The 17,994-nt window shown below is 50.6% G+C and overlaps 1 protein-coding gene across 1 annotated transcript in view; it reads left to right on the top strand.

Moving 5' to 3' along the window:
* The first annotated feature begins 3,020 nt into the window (after positions 1-3,020).
* The window catches only part of VWA1 (von Willebrand factor A domain containing 1), a 34,939-nt gene continuing 19,965 nt past the window's right edge, over positions 3,021-17,994 (top strand). Inside the window, exons 1-3 of the mRNA XM_037381522.1 lie at positions 3,021-3,414; positions 15,858-16,149; positions 17,630-17,750. Of these exons, the coding sequence (XP_037237419.1) occupies positions 17,678-17,750 (73 nt within the window). The 5' untranslated portion in view covers positions 3,021-3,414; positions 15,858-16,149; positions 17,630-17,677. The remainder of the gene's footprint in view (positions 3,415-15,857; positions 16,150-17,629; positions 17,751-17,994) is intronic.

The following is a 17,994-nucleotide window of genomic DNA, read 5'->3' as shown; positions in this document are numbered from 1 at the left end:
ATGTGTGAGGAGCAAAGGGCTGTAAGAGCTCTGCATCATGGAGAGCCCAGGGGAAACCTCCTCAAGGCCACTGGGGCTGGGCTGGGGCTGGGCTTGGAGGGAGTGCCGGTCAAAACAAAGAAATGTTTGCTGTGGAAAAGAACACGGGGACCCTGTTCAGTCCCTCACCACCCATCGCTTTAGGAAGCCCCAGCCTGCTCCTGAGGTTAGTGGTAGCAGGGAGAGTTTGGCTGTCTGGTTTCTCTGTTTCAGCTGTGGTGACCACGTTCCCATGGTGGCTACCAGCCCTTACCTTCAGACTCCCACTTTTTCAGCCCTCCTGGAGCCTGCACCTCCCTAAATCATCTGCAAAACCGGTGCCTGCTACTGAGGTGTACACAGAGCCCCTCCGCCCGCGCAGCACTTGCTGTTTCACAGGAACAAGCGTTGGCCGAGTCCAGCTGGAAAATAAACGTCCTTATCTCCTGAACTGAGCGCAGCCAGACAGCACAGTCAGGGACTGGCTGGAGACTCAGGCGTCACCACAACAGAACCTGGGAAGGGAGAAAGAGATCCAACCAGTTTGCTGCAAACCGCTTTTGGGTAGCTCTTATTTCTTCTGGGAGTTAGCTTTCCTTTCTCACACTGCCCTTCCCCTCATCAGGCCTTGGCCCATGGACAGGGAGGGTGGAATGGTACCTGCTTTTGGGGAAAGATGCTTTTCCAAAGCCCACTTTTCCTGCAGGCACCAGCCGCACCTCATGCTGCTGCTGGGCACAGAGTTGCCATGTAATTTGCCTGGCTCTACCTGCGCCAAATGCACCAGGCAAACGCTCTGCTGGTGACAGTCCGGTGGCCTTCTAGTCACAACCAGACCCCAGGTCCTTAGAAATCCAGAGAAAAAACCAAAAGCATACAGAGGAAATCAATCAGACTTCTTCAGACCACAAGAGGCTTTTAGTTCAGGTTACAGGGAAAGAGTTAATCCAGCCTTCTGATTTCCTTCCTATTACTAACGCAATACTCCACATCCTATGTAAGCAGAGCGAGCAGGGGTAAGACAGAAAACCCTTTCGCCTTGTTGCAATTAAGGACGTCATGCAGCTGAGTAAGGGTGTGGATAACTTTGTTATTTGCCCAGTTTGCTCTCCGTAGCTAGGCATGGCTCTGCGCCTGCCCATCTACGTGGGCTGGACCATTCCTGTTAGCACTTGGCCCATCAGGTTTCCTTGGGCTTCGCGGAGCTGCTGTGGGTGGAACTCACCTAAACCGCTTGGTTTTGCTCATCAAGGGCCTTTTGTCGATGGAGCTTTTCGGTGCTTGCCTTGACCATTTCATTTCTTATCATGCCTTGTGCTTTTAGCCACACGAATGTGGTAGCCAAAGGGTGTGATACACCTTTGGGGTTGTCTCATGAAGATAGGAGTGATGGAGAACAGGGTTTGTTATCACATGTGAGCCGGAAAAATCCAGTTGGAGATTTCTTGGAGTACGAGCCTTGCAGCAGAATCCCCTCATTTCCACCAGAAAGGGTACTTTGGGTCATAGTTATCAGTGAGGGAAGGTTAACCCTCCCCCTTGCACAGCTGCCAGCTTTTCAGTACAGGGGGTTGATGCAAAATGGGATTATTTACGTTGGATCTGTGGGCTTAACGGAAGGTCAAGTCCCAGGGCAACAATATTGGTGCCCCCAGCTGCCTCTTTATACAGGCTGTTGGCAGCAGAAGGGTACTGCACACTGCAGCCTTGGCTGGAGTCAGGATGGAGTATTTTGCAGCGTGCTGAGTACTCTGCAATTGGCAAAAGCTGCTGAGTGCTGCGGCGGCAGCTTCTGCCACTGTGCGTGTGCATTGGGAAAGATGCCGGGTGGATGCTGGCCCTTCGGTGGCTATCATCCTGCACAAAACAACTCGATTTCCAGCAGAAGGAAACTATTGGTTCTCTAGAGCAGTAAAGATATGTTCTGAACTATCTCAGAGGAACTCACAGACTCCCACTAACAACGGTTACAAGGAAAACCTGAAGACCACCAATTCCCCTTTCTTGTCCCGGGAAGGACCAGAAGGATCTACGAAAGGGATCCAGCCTGAGGCTCACCCAGGTTGTTCTCTGTAGCCATCTGCACCCCGGGGTGGCAGCTGTCCAGAGCAGCTGGACCATCTCACCGTCAGTCCTGCTGGATATGGCTGGTCGGCAAAAACCCAGGAGCGTTCTGGAGACAAGAAAAATTCTCTCCAAATCTTGGCCAAGTGTTTCTTTGGCACAACATATTTTCATGAAGTCACTGTTGGAGTTGCTCCCGCTGGCTAGATCATTCACAACCAGAAATGAAAAACTTTCTCTTTGGGGCTTGAGACCCCTCCCGTGCAGGGGACCTTACCATGGTCCACCATAGGATGTATCTGTCTTTACATTCCTGCCGGCATCCTCTTTAACATGGTTATGTCTGCGACAGAAGGATTTAGGGTACTTGCTGCAGCGTACATGACGTAGGCTCAGTCTCCAGCTTTCATGCTGCTTCCAAAACTGGAACACCGGAAAGTCTTGTCATCACTGATTAATGAGCAACTGTAAAGAGAAGGAGTCCAGGAACCACTGTGTTAAAACTGGGTGTCTGCTTTTCGATCTAAAATCCTGGAAAATGTTTGATGCCGGTTAGGGTCAGAGGTCTAACGTATAGGGGTGAAAAGAATGTGGGTTTGCTGGGGTCTCCAGCTAGCGAAGGCTGATGGAAACTGGGAAAAGCATGTCTCCTGGCACCTAGCATGGTCTGAAGGGCCAGGAGAGGAGAGTGAAGAACTCCCAGAACTTCACCACTGCTTAGAGGAATTCTGTGCAAGGAGAGAAGGTCCTGGTAGCCTACATGCATCATGACGCAAGCAGTAACATAGCCTCGGGGGAAGACTGCAAACAAAAGGCCTTTGTTTCAGTTTCACAGTTCCGTTCTGCATCTGTTTTTCTCATCCACCCCTCTGTGACACCTCTTCATCATCTTCCATGCACCACCTCCACCCCTGACAAGCTTGCAATGGCCCCCCCAAGAACTTCTCAGCATCAGAGCTGAGGAAAGGGACAGAGCACATGGGACGAGATGCTCTAATTGACTTCTGAGTGGGGAAGGTATCAGAACAGCCACATCCTTGACAGGTGCCAGGAAGCGATGCAGAGGCAGCAAAAGCCCCATGTGTGGGAGAACTCCGCTGAATGGATCTGCCAGATTTCCTCCAGACATGCAGGCAGGATGGGCAGGCAGGGCAGCCCCAGCGATTACAGCAGCCCAGTTTGACCAAAGCTTCCCTGCATTCTCTTGAGGAGCAGAGCAGCAGCTGGGATGACCAGCTGGATGTGCCCATGGGTGATGACTTCCTCTCTTTTATCTGCTCAGCTTTGGTTATCCTCGCCTTTTGAGGACTAGGAGTGGAAAATGTGGCAGTGGTAAGCGTTACTTCATTCCTTACAGGGTTCAGTGCTGCAGCTGGGAAGGGGAGGAAGAGTTGGAATTGCAAAGTTTCACGTTTTTAGGAAAGACAGGGATTTCAGTGTGTGTATAGAGGTGTGGGTCTGCGTTAGTGTGTGTTTAGGTGTTTCTCTGCTGCTGTTCAATATGCTATCCCTCTGAACGTTCAGTGGCACTCCCAGTGACCTGCCAATTTTTGGGGGGTTTTCTAGGACCAATCTCTAGGAATTTGCTGCAGTGGCAGATCTCCACAAGGCTAATTGGTTTAGAAACACAATGGACTTCAATTCCTTTCCAACCTGAGTAATGTTTCTTATTTGATGGATTCCTCTTTCCTCTCCTGCAGGGAAGTGAGGAGCGTAGTCTCAGATTGAGGTGTTGGCATAAATCTGTTATAGGGCTACCTGGTGCCAGTTCATGCTTCTGTTGAAACAGGTGTGGGTAAGAACTACCTTGGAAAGAAGGTTGACAGCAGCAGTCCTTGGGCAACTTGAGCAGATGATGGGGTTTATTTACTTGAAAAGCCCCAAGGAGTGAGTCAGTGCTCACCCAGGGAGATTGCTAAGAAAAGTACACTTATTTCAGGGTAATTTGGGGTGGCTCTGGTTGTCTATTTGCTGACTGAGCTAGTGAGAAACAGCTGCAGCACTTCTCTGGTTCTGCATGTCCCAATCTCAAGGCACAGGAGATAGCGTTATCTAGTGGCAGAGCTTTATGTCATTTGCTGTTCAAGTTCACTATATGCAAGACCTAATTATAGATGTTATGGGTGTGACTAGGGCTGGATAATCCTACCAATATGAAAAACTAAACTAGAGAGCCCTGGAAGTGTAAATAATTTACTGGCATTGCTAACTCAGAGCAGCAAGCTTGGCGAGGTACTAGGCTGCCGTGGACCGCAATCCCAATTCTAGTTCTTCCAACGCACTTCATGTCCAAGTGTTTAATAACGCACGCCCCAGCGTGGACAGGCTTCCCAGAGTCATAAGACAACTGATGAATTATGACAATTATCCTCTGCCCTTAAATTAAGCCTGCGTGGAGCTGTGTACAGGGCTGGTGGCTTATGGAGGGTGTTCCTGAAGAGCCGTGGGGCAGCCCTCGGAGCTGAGCACCTTTGCTGTGGGAAGCTGAGGAGCAGGGACCACACCTGGGTGTGACGTGTGAGCCTGGAAGGGTAGAGCCGGCTGAACGAGAGCAGCTTGGTTAGATGGTTAGATCCTCGCAGAGGCAGAAAGCGCCGCATGTTTCTGCTGGTGATGGATGGCAGGGTGGGATGCTGCATTCACATTGCTGTCTCTTCCTTCTTGACCGGAGAAATAAATTCATCCCTACAGCGGGAGCCTGTGCCTCTGCTGGAGAGCAGAAAGCCCATTTCTGTCTAATAGTGCCACTTATTTGCAGGGGAATATTTTTGCTCTTGTTGTTCTTTCATCGTTGGACAAGGCATTACAGCACCCAGCTCCAGAACAAAAGCCTCTTATCCCCAAAATAGATGGGAATTGTTTTGATTGTTTTGCACGCATCGAGCCACCTCTTTCTTCATGGACTACTGGAATTGTAGCTATTTCCCAAGGCTGATGTGGGAGGAGTACAAGGCTGGCAAGACGTGCAATAAGGAAAGGATAGCCGTCAGGCATAGCATTTCCCAGCAGAACCCTTTGCTGCCTTCAGGCTTGTTTACACAACAAGATTTTTAATCTAGGACTCCATGCCCCACCTGCCTTCTTCAATGGTAAACAGCAACCTGCTGATGGCAGAAACTTGTCCTGTTTGTTTTTTTTTTTCCCCTCTATCTTTTTCACCCCCTTATTTCTCACCACTTTAAGATTTCAGCACGTTTGTCTCACCCTCTCAGATTTCAAAGTGGCCCTTTCCAGTGATGAGTTCAAGCTGAACAACACAGGCTTGTGTCCCCTATCGGCCACCCACGCCTTGACTGCCACACGGCATCAGATGCAGTTGGGCTTGTAGCCTGCGGTGGGACTGGTCCCTGCCCCTCAGCAGCACGTTCACCTCCAGGCTGGGGAAGGAATCCTGCTGTGCAGTCCTTGGAAATCACAGCAGCCCTCTCCCACCCTTTTAATTTAGGAAATGACAGACCTCAAAGTGAGTCTGCCATGGCAGGAAAGGATGTGGGAGGCTCGTGCCAGCTCAGGAGCGTTGGTTGGGGGTGGGCAGCAGCCTTGCCCAGGGATGCGTATGCTGCTCTCCATGCTTCCCCTCCTCAGCTTGCCCGTGTCCTCCTTTGCTCCAGCAGCTGGACTGGCTCTGCTCCTTTGGGCCAGAGAAGCCAGAATCCCACAGGGAAAGGCTGTGGGAGATGGTGACAGGGAAGGAGGTTACCTGTTGCGTGGCTTTATGCTTGGCTCTGCTGATGTCCACCTGCTTGGTGTGGTGCTGGCTTGGATGTGACACAAGACAGTGCTCTCCTCTGGCACTTGCTGCTCCAAAGTTGGGATCCACAAGGCACCTGCACCTTGAGAACCTGCTGAACGTGTGGAAAATGAAGAATCAGTGCCTGCAGGAGAAACTCGGAGCTCATCCCATGCTACGCTCCGTGAAGAGGAGAGGCAGGACATGCGAGAGGAGAACAGCCCTAAACCCAGGGCTTTCAAGGGCTGGAGAGAAAATCCCCACCCTGACACTAACTGGCATGGGACACGCACACACAAGTTTCCAAGCGCTACAGGATCCCAGAGTGAGCTGGCCAAGGCCAGCTGGGCTGGAGGAGCCCTGCCGGCAGCGCAGGGAGTCATTCCTGTTCCTCCCACTCACTCCGCAGCTGCCTCGCTGGGTTCAGACAAAAAGCATGATTGTTTTTTGTGCTCGTTCCCGCTCACATGTTTTTGCCTTATGATTGAGAGGGGGGAAAAGGCTTCAGATGAAAAGCGAGAGCTCAGCAAAGCCTACCTTAGAGGCAGGCTGGTTCTAAACCCTGAAACTGAAGGTCACATCCTTTCTGGCAGCCTTGGACCAGGGACACGAGCTCTCCCGCGGGTCTCTGGAAATCCCTGTCCTGGACTGGTCCAGTTGTGCTCCTCGGCTGTAGCCACACAGGTGCTGAACCTGTTCCACCCTGGCATGCCGCTTCTCAGACTCCACTTCTACTGAAATTAATCTTCTGGTCTCAGAGGCTGCTGGCATGAGAGTAGGAGTAGGAGCGGTACCTCCGCTCCCCCATCTCCATCAGAGGAGGAGGTCTGCAGGGCTGGGAGGGAGGAGGCTCCGTCACCTGGGGATTGAAGCCGATGGAAAATCGGCCCCATTCTCTTCCGAATTCCAGGCTTCGAGCAGAGAGCACGGCTTGGCCAGTGTTCGTGCAGCTGTGCCTGAAGCGGGGGCCAGACGCTCTGTCCTGATAGGAACCCACAAGCCACGTACGGCTTCCCTTTCCTGTTGTGGCTGGCTGCAGGTCCGAGGGGTGCTCAGAGGCCCATTCATCAACGTCTTTTCCAGCTTCCCCACTGCCCCCCTCAAAGCCACCACTCTAAAAATTCAGCAGAGCCTGGCAAGATTTAGACAAGCCTCTAAAAATAGAGCACACCTGAAATACAGCCGGACTATCCTGTGCTGCTGGTTTGCTCGTTCCCTGCCATGAACAGGTTGCAGCAGCAGGGGATGAGCTCGTGATGGGGGATTCCTGCCCCGATAGCTTCTCGTTGTGTGACCACTACTTGCCTCTGCCTGAAGCGTGAGCCAGAGATGGATGGAACAGTGCTCTTGTCGAATAAGCTGCTATAATTCATGCTAGTTAACTCTATCAAAGAGTTAAAGCCCTTCAGAGAACACACAGCAGGCTGTCAGAGCCCGCAGAGCTGCGTGGGGGATTAGGCTGGAAAACTGTCTTGACAATTACTGGTGTGATTCAAAGAAATCGAGTACAGAACCTGAAATAAGCAAAACAGGCAACAATCCAGCCTGCTGGGGGAGAGAAGCTGATATCCTTTGGCTTGGCTCTTTCTTTACCGGCTCCTCCCTTGGGCACCCTGCAGACAAACAAGACTGTCCAAATGCGTGAGCCTCCTGCACACACGCGAAGGATGCTTTCTCTGACACGTCTTGCTCGTACACGTGTGCTACACACGCCTGCAGACTGCTCCAAGTTGTCTTCTCTCTCACAGGCTGACATGTTAGGGGACTGTAATTCTTGAGAGAGGCTGAGAGTTCTCAAGGATGAGAATTTGCCGTTTAACGGGAAATAGCTTATTGCGTAGCTGGAAATTCCTCAGGAAACCCAATTCTAAGAAGGTTCTCTCCAATTTGGCATTTCCCAATGGTCTGGGCTTTCCTAACAGGATAGAGACAGGGGTTAAAAAGTCAAGCAGTAAGGAAAATGATCCACTCTAAAGAATAGTCTTTGGTTAAAAATTGACCGCTACATCCAGACCTCATTTGTACTGCTTAAAGTGGGTCCAGCTTTCGGAGCTATGCTGGTTTCTGGCAAGCCAAGTCAGATTACAGGCTGGGTCCAGCTGGGAAAAAAAGCAGTAAAATCCTGTCTTGTAAAGGAAATGAGGCAGGAATCTGCAGTTTTAGAGAATCTCTGCTGCAGACTCCTGGGTTCTGATTCCACATGCAAGCAGAGCCTGACCTAGCGTGGTGCTTAGTCCTGTACAAGCAGCCACAAGCCCTGTTTGCACTTCAGTCAATTACCTGTCCAGTGTGTCCCACCGGCATGGATGCTGCTTTGGATTTGACCCGAGGGCTGCACTGCAGCCTGGCTTTGGGAAAAAACAGGTTTCACATTAATATGAAGGGTGCTATATACTCCAGGGACCACCTACTAGAATGTCAAATCCGAAATGAAAGGCACTTCCAGGGAAAAGCCTTCAATGTTTTCCTCCCTGCTGGCGTGGTTTAGGGATGGGTTTGGCAGTCCTGGGTTACCGGTTGGACTTGGTGGACTCAAAGGTCTTTTCCCATCCAAATGGCTCTGTGAAGGCATGTGTTAGGAGTGCTTTGGAGCCAGGTCTGCAATGGGACTGGTGGCCACTGCAGAGCTGGAGCGGAACGTTGTGGTTAAGCTATGGCATGGCTGTTGCTCTCCGCCCTGGTATTCGGCTGACACCAAACTTTCCTGCCAGGCTCTGCAGCTCAGGAGGGAACACACAAATTTCTCCCCCAGGAGTCTGTAAATGCTCATGGTTTCTCAGGCATAAACGTGAAAGGTTCCCCCTCTTCAGAACCCGTAAGCCCAGCTAAGTCCAAGGAAGCAGTGTGAGCTGTATGGAGCAGTGGGTTCAGCAGGAATATGGGCATCTCTGGTCCAAACTGGCCATTCTTCCTACAAGTCCTCTATGTGACTGGGCAGTTCAAAGCTTATAATACAAGGTTTCCAGTCTTTGGAAAGAGATTCTGGCCTGAGGGACCTGGTGGGTCTCTGCTAGGGACCATCACGGTCTTGCACCCTCACTCCTCTTGGAGCTGTGGAGTTGGCTCTTCACGTGTTGCTTCAACCCACTTAATCATGGCAACATCGTCGTTGCAAAGCAGGGATTGAGAACGCTCCTCTTGTAAAGGCTCAGGCTCCAGAAATAGTTATTTTTGCACATCTGTGTCCTCCTCCCATAGTATTAACGCCGGAGTTGGGATCGCTGCACAGATGGTGTATTTTGGGGCAGCCCTTGTGCGTACAAGCCTTTGTCCTGCCGCTTTATTTGGAGGGTTAGTGTTTCCTACCCTGTTCTTCCTGGTCCTGGGCTGAGCTGAAAGCACAGGGCTGAAGCAGTGAAGCAAAGAGCTCTCCGTCAGCTCTTCTCGGGGAGGCTGATGCATGTGGACAGCCACTACCATCGCCGGCAGTGGGGCGGAGGATGCGTTATGACAACCCAACGGTTATGAATTCAGCCTGCTGCACACAAGAGGAGCCTCTGCAGTAACCGGGAAAGACAGAGCCAGGGATGTCAGCTATTTCTGACCTACCTGACAAAACGAGAAATCCAGAAATCCAGGAGAAAACCCTCTGAATGAGCAAGGAGTTGCTCAACATTGCCTTTTGTTTCTCCTGGTTTACCCCTTCACTACTATGTAGCTGTGTGGGGTAGCCTACCCTAGCTGTGAGCAGTTACGATGGGTCAAAGGGATTACAACAGATCCAAGCAGGAGCAAGGAGAAAATGAAATCTGTGGGGATGAGGTACCCTGAATTCAGACGGGTAAGTGAGCCTGGACCGGAGCAGACCCGAGCGCTCCAGCTCTGCTTTGCACCATTGACACCCAGCCCCCCTACTGCCCCCCTCCCCCATATCAGGTTGCTCTTTGCCCTGCTCCTGGAGCTCTGCAACTGATCTCCTTTGGTCCTACAAATGACCTCATTTGGTCCTACAAATTTTCAAACGTTTTAGAACACGGAGGCGAGGTGAAAGCAAGGAGCTAGTTGAGCTGCATGCAATTCTGTGAGTTTCTGAACAAACCTGCCCCAGCTGTCACGTTGCTGTGTGGCCAGCAGTGCGTCTGACCCTGTGTTTGCTGGGATCACCCCTTGCAGCCCGTGATGATGTATGGATTGTTACATTAATAAATGTACAAAAATTAATTTAAAAAAACCCAAACCATGAAAGAGCTGGATGTATTGGCTCTTAACAAGTCAAGTCTGTTCTTATGGCTAGCTCAAAAATAACGGTGCAAAGCCCCACACCAGTCCATCGCTGCCATCTTTACTTAAATGCTTTTTTTTAACTGTAATTTATATTTATGGTAAATGCCCTTAGAAATGTGGAAGGAGCAGCAGCTGCTGCTAGCCCTAGGCCAGCTGTCCTGAAGACAGCAGGAGCATTATGTCAGTAAAGCATGGCTCCTGCACGCCCTACGGTAGAACTACGTGACCTCTTGCCCTGATGCATGGCTTATATCGGATGCAGCCAAATTTTGGACTGGGCTGCTAATTCAGGGCGTACTTTCTGAGGCCTGATGAGACTTTCTTCGCTGCCTGGTGATGGGAGCTGGCGTGCAGATGAGCTGGCTTGCTATCAGCAGCTTTGCTCCTCCAGCTGCGCTGGTGCAGTTTCAGCAGGTGGTGGAGGTCACAGAGTCACAATGCTGTGTTGCTGCAGAGCTGTGGCAGCAGCACCAAGAGCTGAAGCTTTATCACAAAAACAGTGATAAAGGAACGGCGCTCGCTCTACATGTAGCATTTATGACCTGCCTTCTGGGACTGCCTTGCCAATGCTGTCGTAAGCCCATTTTTGAGGCAGCTAGAGCACTTGGAGCATCCTGGTTTGGACATGTAACTGCGTGGACAGAGGAGGGTCAAGTGCAGTGCTTTCCCAGTCCCTTCAGAGGCTGAACTTGCCTTGAAGACATTCCTCTTGCTGATCTACTTCTCTGTTACAGCATCTGAAGTCTTTCTCTTCTTGCCTGGCACCTTGGAATCCAACCCCAGCTCCTGAATGCTGCCAGGAAGAGGTTGCAGGGACATCACCTTCCATTGCTTCAGCATCCTGTACAGGCTCTTTATTGCACTTGGCAGTCTCGTGATTTGCCCTAGTCTACAGGGTCTGGCTGGAAAGGAGTTAATTTTCTTCACAGCAGCCTGTATGGTGCTGTGTTTCGGATTTGTCCCTGAAACAGCATTAATAATGCCCCAACGTTTTGGCTATCAGTGAGCCATGCTTGCACAGCACTGAGGCTTTCTCTTTGCATCTCTGCCTGCTGCCCCTCTCCACCGAGTAACCTGGGAGCATGCCAGAAGTTGGGAGGGCTGGCCCGAATAGACAGCATATTTTTAATATGTCCTGAATGGACAGAATATTTATAATATTCCTTAATATATGATGGACTCAGCAACAAAAGCTTGGGGGAAATGGGGAAGTGGGGACTTCTGGGGTTATAGCATTTATCTTCCCAAGTAACTTTGACACATAGTGAGATGCTGTTTTCCAGGAGGTGGCTAAATATATGTTTGCTGTGGGAAGTAGTGAATAAGTTCCTTATTTTGGTTTCCTTGTGCATGTGGCTTTGCTTCCCTTATGAAACTGCCCCTGCTTTGCCCCATGAGTTTCTTGCTGCTGGTGGATGCTTAGCTGCTGGCTGGGGTCAGCCCCTGGCACCTAGCTATAACACTTGGGTGCAGTCAAGATTCTCTCTTCATCAAGATGTTCTTCAGCAGCTTGCTCACATCTTCCAGCACTGACAGCCACTACATCATCTCACTGAAAAGTGGAAAAAAACGCCCTTTAAGTGAAAAGGCGTTTCACTTATAAATGCTGCTCCGCTCCTGAAATGCCATGGTATGACTCGGTGTGCCTTTTCAGCCAAGCTGCTATGCTCTCTCTAAATGCCCTTGACCAGAACTAGCGGGCTGCTACGGTTGTCTAGGATATTAGCAGAACAAAACCGTAGATGGAAATGTGCACGAGACAAGTAGAAAGGGACCAGGCAATTGGATTCAGTCCCAAGAGAAATGCCAAGCATACAGCCAGTGCAACCTGGCAGTAATAAGCTGCGGTGAGGAGACACGACTTACCCCCGATCTGTCCTTTGGCTTCCTGCTCAGCAAACAGCTCCCTCCCCACTTAGTTTATCTAGCTGATGCTAATTGGCAGGATAAATTGGCAACAGCATTGATTACCATTTCCTTTTGCTCTGATGTTATTTCTCTGCAACAAAATCACCCACAGGTTCAAAGCAGGTTTGAAATGGCAAGGGGTGGCAGGTATGGAAGCATCATGTGCTGAGTTTGAGTTGCTCTAGGAGCATCTTTGGGCAGCTGGAGTTTCAAGGAGCTGAAGGCTGTCTCGTGGGTTGTCAGCAGGACTAGGTTCTCTTCCTTTCTAAGCAGATGCTTCACTGCCCCTTCTGATGCTGCCTGGAATTCCTCAAGGCAGACTTGTGTGGAGAGACCAGGAGATGCCCAGGATGTGGAGCTGGAGAGGAACTAAGGCTGTTGGTCCATCCCATCCCAGCTCAGAAGGATCCTGGGGGCTGTAAGTCACTTTGGTGTCCGAGAGCTGATGCTTTGTGACAAGCTGCCTCCTTCAGAGCTCACCCAAGCGCACGTCGTCCAGATCTCATGAAACCTGAGGAGCAAATTGTATGCTGCCTGGGAGCCAAGGGGAACTGAAGCCCCTAGCCAGGAGCAGGCAACGGCTCAGGGAACCTCATCCCTTTCGGTGCATTAGGCATCTGACATGCTTGTGTCTACCTGTGTGTTATTTCCATAAATTCCTTCATTTTAGGCTGTTGCAAATGTATACGAGGGAAAATTAGGATGCTGTGTCCTGGCGTGACACCATGCTGGAGGGGAAATGGCAGGAGTGCCCACCCATGGCACTGTTTCTGAAGAATTATTTTTTATTGCTGGATGTTTCCCAGCTATATTTTAGGAGGGTCCTGATAACTCTGCAGCCAGTCCTTTAATACTCAAATGGGAAGCAGCCGTTCCCAGTATCCTGAGACTAATTTGAGTGGCTGCATTCTTCCAGAGTATATCTGTCCTGCAAAATTTTTGGACATATCCTAAGCTTTAGTGTCCCAGTATCCTGACACTAATTTGGGTGGCTGCATTCTTCCAGAGTAGATCTGTCCTGCAAAATTTTTGGACATATCCTAAGCTTTAGTATAATACTGCTGCAAGTAGTTGAAAAGCTACTGTGCTTCACCCCAGCAGTGGCCGTATTTTTGCACTGGGTGACTTTTTAGGATGCTTTGGGATGAAAGAGACCATCTATAAGCTAGACCTTACCTCACTATGGAGTCATTCCTAGTCACTGGGTGACTTTTGAGAAAAATAAAGCCGGTGAATGCTGGGAGTAGACATGTCTATTTTTGTAGTTTGTCTTCCAAGTCAAACAAAAATAAGAGCTGACTTGAGGCTGGAGACTGCATGACACACTGTTAACTGAGAACTGGCAGCGCGGGGCCTGATCCTCTCCCCTGTAAGCCAGAAGGGCATTTCTGGAGTCAGCGGAGTTCAAGTTCACTCCCTCCAGCCGCACAGCCTGTAGCTGTTTAAAAGCCGAGCGTGCCACAGCGAAGCACTCAGGTGAGCTATGCGTGGTGAGTGTCTGGGGGGAAACTGGGAGTCAGCTGGGAATGTTGTTGGTGCTGTAGTTGCTATCCACATCCCCCGGGTCAGAACGGAGCTGATGTCCCAGCAGGAGCTGGCAGCAGTCTCGCCTTCCAGCCCAGACCCTGGTGCACGCAGTCAGGTTGGATTCCGGCACCTTGGGGAACTACCCGTCTGTGCCGGGATGCACAAGCTTTCCTTAGAATTCCAGGGGGACCTTCTACCCACACTGCTCTTCCAGTGCTGCTTTGCTTCCTTTCCAAATCAGGAATTTCCAAAATGCCATATATATAGATGGCTCTGCCAAACAATAACTTTTATGTAAGGCTAAAAAAAAGCCTGTGTTCCCAAAAGCCTGTTTGTTCCAGCTGCAGTAATTTCTCTCGGAGGATATTGCATCTTTTCAGAAACTGGGTGTTGTTTACATCCCCAAAATGTCAGGGCAGCAGCGGCGTGCCACCAAAGCCTCCCCATCCACAGAACACCCAGGCGTAGCACCGAGGGTTTGTGCTCTACAACATAGATGTGTATGTGTCTGAGTCTTGGTAATACCAGAATCAAAATATGGTAGATTGCTGGGTTTAATTTGTTCAGGGGTTTTTTGTTTTGTTTGGCTGTTTTTGTTTTTTTGTTGTTTTTGTTTGTTTGTTTGTTTGTTTGTTTGTGTGTGGGTTTTTTTTTTTTCTTTTTACAATCGTTAACTGTTCCTGAGCTGTTCTGTAACTTGGCATGGTAAGAAGATGGTCATCCTCAGTGAATTTTGGTCAGGTCTATGACAAGGAGAGAACGTGAGCTTAGCATCGACAGGGAGCTGAGCCTAAGCTGAGATCTGCAGCTGGATTTTGGTCCTGTGTAAACAGGAGCAAATCTGGAGTGGTACTGCTGGCTTCCCAGTGCAGGATGCAACCAGGACAGAATCAGCATTCACATAAACCAGTCTTACTGGAAACAGGATCTGTCGATTTCATTGAAGTTTAAAAATAAACCCAAACTGTGTAAGATCTAATTATTTTCCAGGCTGTGTTTTCCTGCTTCCACTTATCCCAGCAGGATTTGCAGGGAGATAAAGGCTGAAATCTCTCCAGACTGCAGGGTGTGAGGCTGAATGGCATTCACATTGATAAACTGATAAAAAAGGGAATTATTCTAAGATGAGCAACCCTTCCGTGGAAAGACTTCCTTGGGAAGTGAGTAATAGAAGGAAATAATCTCCAGGCACCGCTGAGCCCTAGCGAAGGGCTCTCAGCACGCACCTGAGAGCCCTGGGGACCAGACCTGTTGCATTTCTAGCCCGCTGTCTCTGCGGTCATCTTCTCTGAAGGGGTCACTGGGGCAGAAGGAGAACAGGAGCAGGTGGACGTTGAGCTGAGGTGGTCAGAAGCAGATGGCTTGCAATGGGGCAACCCTTGCTGCCTCAGGCTGTGCCTTCTATGTCCCAGAGTACAACTGGTAGGATATACTCATAGGATATATGAGAGCAGCCAGTAGGATATAATTACCGGCAGGGAACAAGGATGTGACTGAAAAGCCCTTCACTCAACAGTGGTTTGGAGAGCCTTGGCTGCCGTCATGGTCAATACATCAGCAACTGAACTGAGGGTGAACGTGCACAATGAGAATTGATGAATTTGCTCCGGCTGGGGTGATTGCTCATGGTGTGGTTTGCTTTGCTGTGTAATTTGCCACTGGAAGCTTGCCTGCTGAACGATGCTAAGGACTGACAGCCTCACTGCTGGAGTACCTGGCTGCTAAATAAGTACTAAATGGAGTAATGAGTGCTAAATAAGTACTAAATGGAGTACTGAGTGCTAAATAAGCTCAACTCGGACTGGGGCAGGCCAAACCACGCCGAGGTGGAGGAAAAAGCTTGCTCTGGATTTGGAGGGGCGATGAGCAAGCCCACTGCGCCTCTGGTCGGACCAAATCCAGCAGCTAACACCCTGACTTACTTCAGTGTGTCAGGGAAACCAGCTCGCAACAGTATTTGGTCACCATGGGATCACACCAGGATCCAGACGCCGCCTTCGGGGGGATGTCACAAGTTACACGTTCTTGGTATGAGCAGGGTATCTAACTCCGTCGAGTACCTGGGATAAGGCTTATTCCAGCCTGTGTGAATTGGTGGGTGAGGCTGTGGCTCGTACAGGGCTGTGCTACGTGGGACTGAGGAATGGTCCAACCTGACACTGCAGAGCATCTTCGTGATACGCTGGGTACCACACTGGCAGGAGAAACACCAGTGTCCGGGACAATTAACTAGCGATGGAATTAATGGTGTCTCAACTGGATCTCATTTCTTGGGCCTATTCTGACTTTCCATTGGGTTGATGAGTTTGGATACAACTTTTTTCCGCCCTGCACAGCTCCTTGGCTCTTAATTCCTGCTCTTTTTTTTTTTTTTTTCCTCTTACAGTTCCCAGGAGAGAGAAAATCAAATTGGAGGAAATACTGTTCACCAGTTTCAGAAATCCTACAGGCTTCTAAACATTCTTCCTTTGCTACTTACTAGCCTGTCTTGTTGGCCTCTCCCCATGTTAAGGGAGATGAGGGTTGATTGATCTCTTCATAATTGGGTGTAACTCTGCAGCTCTTCCCCACCAGCAACATCTCGGATCCGTCCAGAAGTAGCACACGTTAAAACCTTAAGTGAAAAAAGTGAAAGGGGCTGTTGCCACCTCTACCTGAAGAGCAGGAGCCAAAAGCAGGTACGTGGACGGCAGGACATCCCTGAGGAGGGACACCAGGTCTGGCCCGTTTGTGTCCTGGCAGCAGTCCCTGCGCACGGGGAAGCGGCACAACTGCGTGCCGGTGAGGGCTGGGCTGAGCAAGGGACACAAGGGACATGCTGAGTAGTGCAAGGGACAGGCTGGGCTGAGCAAGGGACATGCTGGGCAGAGCAAGGGACATGCTGGGTAGCACAAGGGACATGCTGGGCAGAGCAAGGGACATGCTGGGCAGCACAAGGGACATGCTGGGCAGAGCAAGGGACACAAGGGACATGCTGGGCAGCACAAGGGACACAAGGGACGCACTGGGTAGCACAAGGGACATGCTGGGCAGCACCAGGGACACAAGGGACATGCTGGGCAGCACCAGGGACATAAGGGACATGCTGGGCAGTGCAAGGGACATGCTGGGCAGCGAAAGGACACGCTGGGCAGCACAGGGGACATGCTAGGCAGAGCAAGGGACACAAGGGACATGCTGGGCAGCGCAAGGAACACAAGAGACATGCTGGGCAGCACAAGGGACATGCTGGGCAGAGCAAGGGACACAAGAGACATGCTGGGCAGCACAAGGGACATGCTGGGCTGAGTAAGGGACATGCTGGGCAGTGCAGGGGACATGCTGGGCAGAGCAAGGGACACAAGGGACATGCTGGGCAGCACAAGGGACATGCTGGGCAGAGTAAGGGACATGCTGGGCAGCGCAAGGGACACAAGGGACATGCTGGGCAGCACAAGGGACATGCTGGGCAGAGTAAGGGACATGCTGGGCAGCACAAGGGACACAAGAGACATGCTGGGCAGCACAAGGGACATGCTGGGCAGAGTAAGGGACATGCTGGGCAGCACAAGGGACACGCTGGGTAGCGCTAGGACCTGGGGAACGCTCTGCCTGCCTCCTCCCAGCAGATTAGCCAATATTCCCAGGGCAGGGCACTGCTCCCCAGCCTTACTCCGTTCTCTTTCCTCTAGATACTGTTTTTCCTTCTTCTAGTTCATTCCAGAGCGGAGCAGCTTTGGATTTCTCCGCGCTTCCTCCGCCCCCCTCCCCTGGTAGCTGGATAGCTGCCAGTGTCTGGCAGGGCCAAAGTTTTATCTATAGGGATATATTTTTTCAGCCCAGCCCAGCTGCACGCAGGCTGCCTGCAACTGAACCCACGCTCCTGGGGCAAGTTTGACTGGGGAGAGGATCAGCAGCAGGGGTGCTGCTTGTGCCTCTCCTCCAGCTATTGCTGTCAGGATGGATTTATGGCTTTCAAAGCAGTGAGGGGCAGCGGGGGGGGGGGGGGGGGAAGGAAAATTGCCTACAGGAGCCAGAGTTTACACCACAGCCCAGCAAAACATAGCTAAAGAAGCAGGCGGATCTCAAGGTGTGAGCAGCATAGAGGTGGCACCCTGGGATCTGGTGGATCCTTGCACGTAATATGACTGATCTTAAGCCTTTCATCTGCCTTCACAGAGCCAAGCTTTTGGATTTAAGGTAGTTTGCCCGGGACCAGACTTTGCTATGTTGGCCAAGGCAGTGCTTTCCCTTGGTCTGTGGCTGCAGTTCGCTGCGGGACAGAACACACCTGAGAGAGGTGAGTGCCTGCAAAGGTGATGCTTTCCCTTACTATTTTCCCCCATTTAATACCTCCTGGTCCTTCTTGCTTCTCGTAAAACCTTTTCAGAATAAAAGCTGAAGCTGTATTTCTGCGTTAGGTGTAGAGTTATACTTCTACGTTACTTTGCTGGCACAAGGACAAAACAAACAAAAAAACCTTTCTAAAATTACCGTATTAGAAAGAAATTTAACCTTGCTTGCTTCCAGTCGTGGAAAGGAAA

Source organism: Falco rusticolus, chromosome 3 (genome assembly GCF_015220075.1).
Source record: "Falco rusticolus isolate bFalRus1 chromosome 3, bFalRus1.pri, whole genome shotgun sequence".
In the NCBI taxonomy this organism is placed as follows: Eukaryota; Metazoa; Chordata; class Aves; order Falconiformes; family Falconidae; genus Falco; species Falco rusticolus.
This window is presented reverse-complemented; position numbering and strand designations above follow the sequence as displayed.